Source organism: Castor canadensis, chromosome 14, assembly GCF_047511655.1.
Source record: "Castor canadensis chromosome 14, mCasCan1.hap1v2, whole genome shotgun sequence".
Classification (NCBI taxonomy): Eukaryota; Metazoa; Chordata; class Mammalia; order Rodentia; family Castoridae; genus Castor; species Castor canadensis.
In genome coordinates, this window is record NC_133399.1 from 97083233 (window position 1) to 97096008 (window position 12776).

General features: G+C 34.5%; 2 protein-coding genes across 25 annotated transcripts in view; one reads left to right on the forward strand and one right to left on the reverse strand.

Moving 5' to 3' along the window:
• Marchf1 (membrane associated ring-CH-type finger 1) overlaps positions 1-3737 on the forward strand; it is an 814712-nt gene extending 810975 nt beyond the window's left edge. For all 20 annotated transcript variants that reach the window (XM_074055052.1, XM_074055062.1, XM_074055057.1 and 17 more), the window contains one exon: positions 1656-3737. In XM_074055052.1, coding sequence (XP_073911153.1) covers positions 1656-1954 — 299 coding nt within the window. In that variant the 3' untranslated portion in view covers positions 1955-3737. The remainder of the gene's footprint in view (positions 1-1655) is intronic.
• Tma16 (translation machinery associated 16 homolog) overlaps positions 1-12776 on the reverse strand; it is an 83661-nt gene that overhangs the window by 52730 nt on the left and 18155 nt on the right. For 3 of the 5 annotated variants that reach the window (XM_074055073.1, XM_020179593.2, XM_074055072.1), the window contains 2 exons: positions 11700-11742; positions 10069-10434 (listed from right to left, as the gene is read on the reverse strand). In XM_074055073.1, coding sequence (XP_073911174.1) covers positions 10236-10434; positions 11700-11742 — 242 coding nt within the window. In that variant the 3' untranslated portion in view covers positions 10069-10235. Of the gene's footprint in view, positions 1-2980; positions 4197-10068; positions 10435-11699; positions 11743-12776 lie in introns of those variants that run through there. The other 2 variants (XM_074055071.1, XM_074055070.1) reach the window with 2 other exon arrangements.

Genomic DNA, 12776 nt, shown 5'->3' on the forward strand with positions numbered 1-12776 from the left:
TAGTATTTTTCCACTGGGATCAAGTAGATGATCAGAACGCTAATACCATGAGTTAAAGTTCATTAGGAATTAGAAAAACATTCTTTGCTACCCATAAAGGTTCTAATAAATTCTACTGCAGATATTTAATTCACTGAAGGATCAAGTTTCAGATTTGATTATTAAAACATAGAAATTCATTTTAGATCTTCAGTGCCAAAGAATAACAAATTAAGACAACACCAACAATAGTGAGAGGTTTTTCATGTCAGTTAAGTCCAGAAAGCATTTTTTCCAGCATTTCAAAGGAAGATTTAGAGGTAAGGCCTTTTAAAAAGAAATGGGGGAAAAAAAGTTTACTTCAAAGGTTCAAGGGAGTCAGACTTCAGAAAGACTAGCTTCCCAAATGACTAATATAACAGGTACTGAGAAAATATGAAAAAATATTGCCATGGTTACTGAGTTTGCTTTATGTTGTTCAGTTGAATAACAAAATTTTACATGATTATGATATTCAGGAAAGTTTGTTATAATTTACAATATTAGCCATGCAAAAGCCAAGAGTAAATTGTCCGTGCTGGGGAGCCTGGGCATACAAGAAATGCTCATTGTTTTGTTGCTTGGAGGAGCCAGAAATTGGCAGGGCACGTATTACTTCTTGATTACTCTTAGGTACCAAAATGCCTTATCCTGAGTGCCTAGTGTGTACTTGGTTTTCAGAAAAATAAAGGAAATGTCATTACCACAAAATACAAGTAGTGTGTTTCTTATAAGTCTACTCGTTGTAATAAAAAACCCAAAGTGGACTCATAAACTCTCACGTCCTGCTTCTACCCATTTCTGCAGCTCTTCCTAGCACACCATACATACTAAGCCATATTCTTACTTGACAACCTTTCGCATAAAGCAGTTATGTTCCCCACATCATCTTGATATTGGCAGGTGAACTTTAGACCATCATAAATTGAACATTTATATATAAGTAGCTTAAATACTATTGTAGCTACAGATGCTCCTGTCAATTTTAAAAAGTTGTTTCCTTATGAAAGAAAGCCAATTACTAGTAATGCTGTTGGAAATTTTTAAAAAAATAAAGATGTCTAGGAAAGTGATGGTTCTTAGTGATAAAACACAAGATTGATGAAATAAATGGCTAAAATATTCTTTTGCATGCCTGCGGTTAGAAACTCTGGTGAGAGTGTGTTTATCTTAAATCTTAATTTTTTCTCTCTCTCATGAATGCTGTGAGGAGTCGGGGGAAAGTACATACACGTACCTATGACTTTCACCTTCTTAAAAAGATTTTAAATTCTGATTTGGTCACTATGTTCACTATCATTCCTTGAAATTTTAGCTATAAGGAAGAAATGTCAAAGCAAGTACACAAAGTCTAACACAGTACCTGATGATCATAGCAGGTACTGGATGCTGGAGAAATGAAACCATTGCAATGACAGATATTCCCTCATTGCAATTTTTAGCAATGTACTTAAGACTATGTGAAAAGAATTCAACTGATTCAGGTCATAAATCTTTCCAGTTACCACTGTATCCCTTAGAAACATAATTTAGCAGGCAGGTATGATCCTTTGAAAGAGTCATGGAAAAACATGAGCGAATCTATTTATAAAAACATGGTGATAACATTCCCTCTTTTTTTTTTTTTAATTTCAAAGGTGTCCTTGAATGGCCATTTTGGACAAAACTGGTTGTGGTGGCCATTGGTTTCACAGGCGGTCTCGTCTTCATGTATGTACAGTGTAAAGTCTACGTTCAGTTGTGGCGCAGGCTGAAGGCCTACAACCGTGTGATCTTTGTGCAAAATTGCCCAGACACTGCCAATAAACTGGAGAAGAACTTCTCATGTAATATAAACACGGACATCAAGGATGCTGTGGTCGTGCCTGTATCACAAACAGGTACAAATTCACTGCCATCTGCAGAGGGTGGCCCCCCTGAAGTTATACCAGTTTGATGGAACAAGATGGGAGTCACTTCACTGCAGGATACCTTTCTAGCCCTCAGCCACTACAAACAGAAGTGATCCAGCATTATTCACCCTCATATTTTCTCCTTTCTCCTACTGACTCATGATTCCTTACTTTGCTCCAAAAGAAAGGAGGAAAAGACATCAAATGACTAGGATCCTGTGAAGCAGAGCCTAACGTGGGATATGGAAATGAAGTTTACTAGAAAATGATTTCTAAGACAATAAAGAATCATTGGTTCAAGGAATGTGTTCAGGCAATGATGGATGATTGAATGGATCCATGATACTCTTTACAGCAGCAGGGGAAGAGTTCAAGAACACAGACTTTAATGTGTTTCTTCTTGGGGCCATGTAATGTGAGCCATCTCAACTGCAAAGAACAAACGTATTTGGTCTTAAGTCGGAAACTGTCTGCATTATCCCTCAGTCACAATGGAAGCAAGCTTGGAGGATGTGTTTTTTGATATACATTGACAGTTGATTTTTATGGCTATTGTGGAGTCTGGTTATTTTGACAGATGCATGTGTTAAAAATGTATGCAATACACAATTGAAGATAGAAATATTTGGAATTATGTTTAAATCATGAACAAAAGATTTTCAGAGAATTTTTGGGTTTAATTAGCTCTGTTAAATACTCCCAAAAGATGAATTAGGCTATCAGGTCGTATATTTTATCTGGTTTTTCTAATACCGTGCTGTACAATGGGCATATGACACAAGATACAAATATAGGCCACAAATGAAAATTTTTAATTTCCTAGAAGCCAAATTAGAAAAAGCAAAAATGAATAGCTTAATTTTGATTTTTATATAGCATTATACCTACAAATTATTTCATGTCATCAGTGTAAAAACTTGAAATCATTTACATCTTTTGTTAATCAAGTCTTCAAACTCCAGCTTGCATTTTGCAGCACATCTCAACTTGAATTGGCTCTACTAGATAGCACAGCCCTAAAACTAGAGATGAAGGCTGTGCCTCATTTAACAGTTAAATACTTCAAGACGGCAACTCAACCCATTCCTTTATTTCAAAGTTTCATTTAAGGGTCATGATATTACAAAGCACTAAAATAAACAAAATAAGTTTACTGGTCTGAATTAGATGAAGTTACCTTTCTCTAAAATGTAAAAAGACAAAAATATAGAAAGACAATCTGCTTATACCCAACTTGCAAAATTAACTTATTTACTACTATAAAGCAATTGACAGAGAAATAAAAATACATATTTTTGTTATTAAACCAAAAGTATGTTTTTTTAACCCACATGAGGTGTCTATTTGACAGATGAGTAGTTGTAACCAAGAATCTAGACCCTATTTTTCAAAGCTGACAGTATTTCCCTTGCTTGGTTCAGAAGCAAAAGTATTGAACAGATTCTATGGTAAATAATAAATTGGGTTGTTTAGGTTTGACAGTTGATTAGTGCGTAACTGGATATGAATGATACTGCAGTGAGCTACATTAATAATTCTGACATAGCAGCCTGTCAAAGATGTCTACATTTTTTAAAAAGTGCTTTCTGTTGGCTCTCGTACTTGTTATCATATAAAGGCAGAGGTGGTCATAGGAACCAAAGCATGGGTGTCACATTGCACAAACCCGGGTATCACACCAATGCACTTTGTAATTATCAGTGTGCTTGTTCTTCACAGATTATCAAAGGGAAAATAACCTTTTAATGAGACAGTATGGGTATTAGTAGAGGTTGACACTGAGTCCAAATAGTTCTATTCCTGGAAATAAACAGTAAACAATGTCAATTCTGTGTGTGTGTGTGGCATGTGTGTACTCATGTATATATGCAAGAGAAATGTTAAGGTATTTAGTCAGTCAGGAAACAAAAGGTTTAAAACTCGTCTTTCTTAAAGGGGCAAGGAGTAATTACATAGGGAAAACATGGAGCTTACTGAATTAGACCAAAAATTCAGCACAAAAAGAATTCAACTGGTATTTTAAAAATGCATGAACCTTAAACTAAACTTTGTATTAACTTCCTCTTAAGTTTCCAGTCTATAGATTTAAGGCAAACACATTTATGACTAACAAAGCTTTGGGTGATTTAAAAATAGTATTGCACCCAAGGGACTAAACTGGATTCAATTTTCCACTAATTTTCCTAAGCGTTTTACTAGTCCATTTTTTCCTGTGGTTTGCCAATGGCAGTATGTTGTCTACAAATATTTGCAGGAAGAAAGTCATTGATTCCTCTTCTGTTTGCTCTAGAAGGAAAAGGATTATTTACCTCAGTTAGCATGGAAAATATTGTTTTAAAAGCAAGATAGGTAAGTGCATGGCTCATTTCACAATGGGATATGACTGGCTAAACTGAAACCCCGTTTATCATAGGGTACACTTAACCTGAGGAAAACTCTGTAGAACGAAAAGTAAAGATAAGCTTGTTATATTAATGATAAAAAGGTAACACGGTGTTTTAAAACTATACCTAAATTTAAAAAATTAACTTTTATGGGTTTTGATTTTATTCAAATGAGAAAATATAGCTCCCTACAGCTTAGAAGTCAACATTTAATTCCATTATTCTGCCTTTTAATACACTCAAGTGAATTTCATTTTAAAATATCTATTGCAGAATTTTTTCTTAAAAAGTTTTCCTGCAATGAATATTTATAGCTCAAACAATCAGAAATAATTCATTGAGTCAAAACCTAACGTTTTCTTTTTATATTCTGTGTGGCGATGGTACATTTCTCCTTTTAAACAACTTTGCGAGTGTTTTTTGGTGGAATCCTCTCAACAAGAAAACTATAGTACAGAATGATAAGTTCGGGGGGCATGTTTATCTGCTCATGTAAAAAACGGAATTGAAACAAAGGACTGAATTGAAGGAACTTACAGTTAAAACCTTGGCTTTTTATAATCATGATAGGAATCTGTGGCATTATCAATACCAAAAACCAGACATTGATGGTAATTAAAGAGTTGCCATCTTCATTGTACAGAATTAAAGATTAAGTTGAAAAGGAATGAAATTCTAAAGACAATTAAACTTAACAAAAATACCCCCAAAATGGGGAAAAAAAAATTTATAGGTGATCCCCAACAACCTGAGATACAGCAATGCAGAAATTGAAGGAGTCTTTTGAAATGCCCCAGCATTTTTTTTTTGACAAAACACCTACTTATTAAATACAAACATGAAATGTTAAGTAGACATTATAGATTCTAGGAAATGACATCTCAGATTCCCAAATGCCCCAGCATTAACTCTCACTGGGAGCTGCAGTCCCAGAGAAGACCTCATAGTCACATTTTTTGTTTTGCAAAACGTCATTCATTGGGTACCTTTCAAACATCTGTTCTTTGGCTGGAAAATTATTAGCTCATTAGCACAATGACCTCATTATGAGAAATCATAGGGAGGTGTGAAGTTTACTCCATCTGCCAGACTCAATTTACCTTCCCTTGCCTTGCCAGTGAATATTTTGAAACAAAAGTGGAGGTTTTAAACTCATTTATTAATGTACTTGCTATAGAATAATTCTGTAAGGGTTAATACTTTAATTAAGAAAGATGAAAACCTTTTTGTCTTTCCTTAAATCTGCCCAATGGTGCTATTTTACATATCAATACAGCTGAAAGAAGTACTGTAATTTTGGGCTGCAATGTTTCCTCCACATCTGAAGAAAGCCCATTTTGAAATTGGATATTGCATTAAAACAAAGGAGAAAAAAATTATTTTAACTGTGTGCAATTTTTGAGACTGGGCATTTGTACTTTTTTAGTTTTACCTAATTCTCTTTCATTAATAATTTACTGTTTGTGAACAACGTGTGCTAAGACAAACTAAGGAAAAGAAAACAATTGTCTGTCAAAGACTTTGTTCATTAAACAAGTGATCCAAATCTTGGTTGTAGTTGCTATACTTTTTTGCTTTAACATACTGAAATTTCTGCAGGTTTGTATTTGCAACATTCAAATCCCTTGAGTTCTTAAGATCTGACAATGGCCTAGGTTTTTAAGTAGGACCTGAACATAGTAGTAATTATTTTAAGGAAATATACACTGATTAGCCTTGGACATTGTAGAAAAGAATAGATACATCAGCCAGTGGAAATAACATATAGACTTTCAAAACCTGTTTTTTCTTTTTTAAGTTTAAGAAATATCATAATGTAACCTAGAGGATTTTCCCTCATGATATTTAAAGAAAAGTAATAATATAACAGTACTTTTATACACAGGGGTATTAAATGAGTATATAACTAAATGCATCTGATAATTTTGTATAGAAGAAACTTAAGACAAATCTATTCCACAATAAGAGGTTTGGCAATAGTTAAAAAAAAAAAAAAAAAAAAAAAAGTCCCTTTCCAAAGCCTCAACTTCTAAGCCAGATTCAAGGTAAACAGATTGCAACCTGGGGTGTACCTACAGGTCTCTACTACACTGAGCTCATGCTTCTGCCTCAATTGGATGTCTGAAATTCATAGCCTTCTCCTACCACCCAAAATTAAGCAAGTACTCCCTGGATCACTAATCAGTCATTGTGTTTCAACTAATGATCTTCAATAAAGGATTCCCAAGGATAGTATGAGTATGAGAGTAAAGACACTTTAGAGATAATTTTTAGGCTCAGACCTGAGGATGAGAAAAGTTACTGTCAGCCTGCAAAGATTTATGAGTGGCAATGTAAAGAGGGAACAACAAGTACAGAGTCCTGAATGGGATGTGTTAAGCAAGGCTGACAAAATCAGCCAGTAAATAAAGAAGACCTTATTAGCACTATAGTTAACTTACACAGATGGTAAAGATGGATAAAATGGCCATCCTTCCATAGCCTTGTCCCAGGAAAACACATAAAAGCAGCCAGATAACACATAATACAACGTAAGGACCAGAGTGCCCTGTTGCTAAGAGGCTGATTCCAGGTTGCAGCTAAGTAAAGCTTGCAATACTCTAAAGGGACTTAAGATGGAAAGTCTCATCTTTCAATAGGACCAGGAGTGATGGCAAAATCTACCCTCCTATTCTGAGATCACAGGAATCCTTCCAAGGCTGAGGTATGCTGTGACAAAGCCTTGCTTTTGTAGACTTACTGGATCTATACAAACTCATGAGCGTGACAGCAAGAGGATCAAGAATGGTGGCAGAAAGGCTAGTTAGGAAGCTGCTACATATATATAGTACAGGTAAGACATAGTGACTCTATTGAGGGTGAAAACAGGAGACACCCTGACATATATTTATTTTCATTTTGGAAAAGGAACCAGTAATACTCGCTAATTAAATTAGACTGAGGTAGGGCAAGGAGGAGAGGACGGGGGAAAAAAAATCAGGGAAGATTTATAGGAAGATTTTCTGGCTTGAGAAATTACATGAAAAATTTAGGGGAGTATCAAAGTTACTGGAAATGGGATCAGAACACAAATAGGGATGTTTGCTCTTAAAAGGAGAAAAGACATTGCATTCATTAAATCAAAAGTGAAAAGTGATGGTTTTTATCTTTTTAATGAATAAAAAGGCAATAGAGAATAGTATTCAAGCAAAGTTAAAAAATAAGTAATAAACTGTCAGTCAAAGTTATAGAAAGAACTTAGTAGGAAAAACAAAATCACTAAGCAAAACTGAGAAGTCAGGAGCAAAGGAACAGAGGGCATATGCAAGGAATTCACTATGAACTCTGAAACTAAGATGAACAAGAAATAATCTGAAGGCAGGAGAAATCTGGCAACAGAAAATGGAATGCCCAAATTGACTTTATGCAAACAGGTGCTGCAAAGAATCCAAGGTTGACTGCTGAGGGGACTCTGATGGAATGGGGAAAAAACCTGAGAAATTTAAGGTCACAGCATTCGATCTGTTGTTACAAGGAATCTCAAAAATAAATGCTAGGAAGGAGAGAAAAACCGAGCCAAGAACTAGATCTTCTGTGAATGAGCAGAAAATTCTCTGAGAGGTAAATTAGTAAGGAAAGGGACACAATGATAAAACATCAGAGAACTGAGAAATTTTTATCAAGTGGTAGTTGAGCAGAAGATAACTATCCGCTCTCCTGCCACTGAAGCACATGTGATATAAGAACAGAAAAGCTTCCATCTGAAGTAACCAGAGTCCTAACAAGACACTAATGTCACCAAAGCAAGGAAGTGACTAGGACATTAGGGAGAGTCGAACACAGATATCAGTTAGCTGAACTTAGAAATTTATCATTTACTTTAGTCCTTGGAGACCAGTTACTGAACTGGTTTAGGCCAGGAGTTGGCAAACTGTACGAAGCAAATCAATCCAGCCTGTGTCCCTCTTTGTGTGGCCATGAATTAAGAATGTTTATGATTTTAAAGGGTGATAAAACACACACCACACAACACACAAAACAAATTTACTTTGTGCCATGGCCATGGACTATGGAAACATCTTATAAAGACAGGTTACTGACCTAAAAGGGGTCTAGATGAACAGCAAAAGTTATCACCACAGAGAGAACACGTTCTACAGACAAAGATTAAAAACATCACTCTAAAAACAAGTTCTTTCAAGCTACTTTGACAGTCAAAAGTAACATGTCGATTACTATGGTCCTAAATGGCACATTTATGCATCCAACAAATACTTATCTATTCTGGTTCCCAATAGTGTAATCTGATAAATTATATTTCTTACACTGACAGCATAAGGAAAACTAAGGACTAATGTTTGAGGGGGAGAATGATCTCCAACTTTGGCAAGTTACTTATCTATCAGTATGGGCTTTTAGTTATCAGACAAGATTAAATAGTTCTTATTTTCTTTACTGTAGTTTATGGCTATAATTTTTCATCATTTTACTACAATATATGGAAAAAGGAGAGATAAAAACTTGCTGACAACTAAAAAGATGTTAACTTCCTATGGTATCATAAAACACAAGTTTTACAGACTATTAAAGCTACTGTTAAGATTAGATCACTGAAAATTACAATCTTAAGAAGCAAAATTACAAAAACAAATTTTATTTTTGATTTTCAGAAGTAAAAAATTTACTACTCTTTATAAAATTGTTAACAAGACAGTTGACATCTAGTTAACCTATACATCATTTTTTTCCTTTTCTTGAAAATACTCAAATCCATATTAAGTATTGCATCCTTCAAAAAAACAGACTAAAGGATATTTGTTTTTAATAAGTTCTGTGAACAAAATTCTAGAACATCCATGTTTTTGACTTGAATATTGTTATTTATCAATTTAACATATCTCCTGGAAGGAACAATAACAATAAAATCACGGTTCTAATTTTTAGTTCTGTTTTGACAAATAAAACCTATCACTTTTGACAATGAGAAAGCAGAAAATAATACTCAATAAAAGGAACTACTTGAAATAATTTATTCCTTTGGTCAAAAGCTTAAGTGTAGAAGATCAGGATAACAAGAATAATCAGTATTTGTTTCTTGCGTTTAATTGGGCTCAGAAGATTGTACATAATAATGTACCATCTGTTGGTGAGTATGAATTCCCTACCACATTTCCCCCTACTTTATAAGAAAATACGTTTAATGTGTAAGGAGGAAATTAGTGTGACATTATTACTGAAACACAATCTTGCTTTTATCACAACTCAAAACTGTCCACAGGAACCTTTTAGAAATCAGGTCCATTATTCAAAATGTGAGATCAGGCAATCTTAAATATACATAAGGAAACAAGTTAAAGCTTTCTTTGTCCTAATACTGCTCCCACCTCTACAAAATGCAGACTAAATAGCTTTTGAAGATAACTCTGCTATGATTTGGATATGGATACTTAAAAGTGTGTTCCCAGAGGGTTCATGTGTTAGAATTTTGGTTCCCAGTGTGGCAGTGCTAAGAAACTGTAGGACCTGTAATACAGCCAAGTCATTACTGGCTCCTCTGTACTCGCTGGCTACCTATATTGCCTGTGACTCCTCCCTCTGTCATTCAGGCCCACTATTATGATGCCATCAACCATGATGTGACATAGCTAAAAGACCTTGCCAGATCTGGCATTATGCTGTTTGGACTTAGTCCAAAACTCTGAGCGACACAAACCTTTGTAAGTTTCCAGCCTCAGGAATTTCATTATAGTAATAGAAAACAGACTATTACAACTTCTATTTTTAAGACAACTTAATGAAAATGAACAACAGCTTTTATTTTTAAATAAAAATCATAACACCAGCTTTGAAACTGGAAATGGGACTCTATGTAAGAGAATAAGTTAAATACCAAATTCTTGCATCTAGATGATTATCTACCATAATAAATGAGTATGACTTCAAGGTCTCAAATTATTTATCTTCAACTCAAAGAAAGACAAAAAGGCACAGGAGTCATTTCTTCATCCGAAGCATCTGAGTCCCCTGTTAGTGCCAATTCCCCTAAATCTTTGTCTATAGTTAATATAGGTTTCTTCTTACGTTTCTTAGGAATTGCATCATTAGCACAAACTTTTCTCATTTTAATGTTTGGCAATTTCTTCAGATCAAAATCCCACTCCCTAAACAAAAGAAAGAATATAAAGGGTTGAGAACTGAGGTGAAAAGGCAGACAGTTAATTCTCAAAACTCTAAAAGTATCAAAAGAACTACAAGATTTTGAATGCACTAGAAAGAAATGAACTGAGGCTTTCTTTCCATACTTATTGCATTTTCTCACTATTCTACAGCAGCAATACCTACACAGATTGTCCCACATTTTCAAAACTTCAAAAGCAAACAGGAAGACAGTAGGCTCTGCCCCATTCCTTTATTCTCCCTAGCCCAAGTATCTCCCATTATCAGGCCACACAGTCTTGAGAATTTCAAAAGAACTAGGTCATCCCTGACAAGTCTCCAAAATACAGTCAGTAAGGGATTTTCTTTTCAGGCACAATGCAGCTGAGTCTTAATCAAACAATTAGAATTTTTTTTGGGGGGTGGGGAGGTACTAGAGTTTGAACTCAGGGCCACCTGCTTGCTAAAGCCACGCCTCCAGTCCCTTAATTACAATTCTTATAAGATAAACTTTCCAGTTTTTCAACCTCAGGACTTTCTATAACAATTCTGTTATAGGACCTGAAGAGCAATGTGAAGACTATCTCGAGAACTGAACTCTAACCAGCAATACTAACAGGCTGTGCTCAACTCTTCTCTCACTTCTGGCTTTCTTTAGAAGAGGCAGAATATATTGTTTCAGAAATAAACACATCCTATATTTGATTATGCCTGGATTTAAATTTATCTAAGTTCAATTAACAAAAATGTCAGATCCATCAACATGGTCTAGTTCAGAACAAAATGATTAATGGAAAGCATTCTCTAAATATAGAGAATCTGTCTGAAAACTAAAAAGCTGAAATCCTACTCAGTGGTCTCCCTGGTTACAAGATGTACAGAGACACTACCGGACAAAAGGGTTCTTAATGACTAAATTCTGTGACATGACTTTCCATTAGTCTGTTGCTATTACTTATTTTTTTAAAAAATAAGAACTGGAGAGAAATAGTAACATCTTTAAAATGCTGTATTAGAACACCTTAAACTATTTTGAAAAATAAAAAGGTATGTCATTATTATCATTTCAGTGTACATCAGTAGCAAATGATGTTGTGTTCAAATGAACACAACTGGAAAATTTCTACTTTCTGATAAATGGAAAAGGCTAAAAGAAACCTCCATTTTTGGGGGGTCAAGGGGGAACTCTAATGTCTAGACTCAAAAAGGAAGAAGCTTATACCTCATATATTTTATATACAGCTTCCAGGAAACAGTAAGAGATACTCACCTAAACATCTTTAGATTACTTCCATCTAAAAGATCTGGAATCTCTGGAAAAGAAAATAATTTATAGCCAATAGGTACTTCCTTCTAAATTGTATAATTTCTTCATTTATTATTTCAGATACAACATAATAATAACACCAACAATATACAAAAGGGTATAAATATTTTAAAGTTCCATAATTAACTTAAAAATTTAAGTTTGCCAAGATTAAAGAGTTTAGTTTAAGAAGAATGCTGAGTTGGCCATGGTAGCCTAAACCTGTAATCCAACACTTATCTGGCAGAGGTAGTAAGACTGAGACTTCAGGCTAGCCTGGACTACCTACCAAGCTCCAGGCTAGCCTGAGTTACACAGTGGGACCCTTGTTATGTGGCTCAGTGTAGAGAGCTTGTTTAGCATGCATGAGGTTCTGAGTTGGATCACTAATACCATTAAAAAAACCCAAAAAACAAAACTATTAAGTTATCAACTCTAGCATGATCTTGAGAAATTAAATAAATCAAGTCATTAAAACAATATTCCAAGGTGTTTTTCTTGGTGAAAAGTATAAATTTCCAAGCACATACTTTATATAAGTTATAAAATCACATTATTCAAAATGTGAAGAATTAAAAAGCTATAATCAATAGATGCTCAAAATTTAAACCCATCTTTAATAAAAACTAGATATAGATCTTTACTATGGTTAGAAAGTTTATCATAAACTACTAAGAATGACAATACTTACTGCTGAAACACAGATCTGGTCAATGCAATAAACAAAATTCAGTATCAATAAATGAAAAGGTTAAAAACAAAACTGTCAGATGCAACTGTATACTGACTTTTACCACAATTTCAGAAAATAAGGGGGTAGGTGTTAAAAGGTGTAAATTAAGCACATTTTTCAGTAATAGGAATCCTAATGAGTCAGAAATAATTATTTCTGGGGCAAGAGGTATCCATAATTTAATCTTCTCAAAACCTGAGAAAACAGATTTTGGCAATGTGTCTCCATGTTTCTATATATTTGTGAACTAGTAAGAGTTCACAAACCTTCTTTCACCGGATGCATTTCCTGACTGGAAGAATCATTGT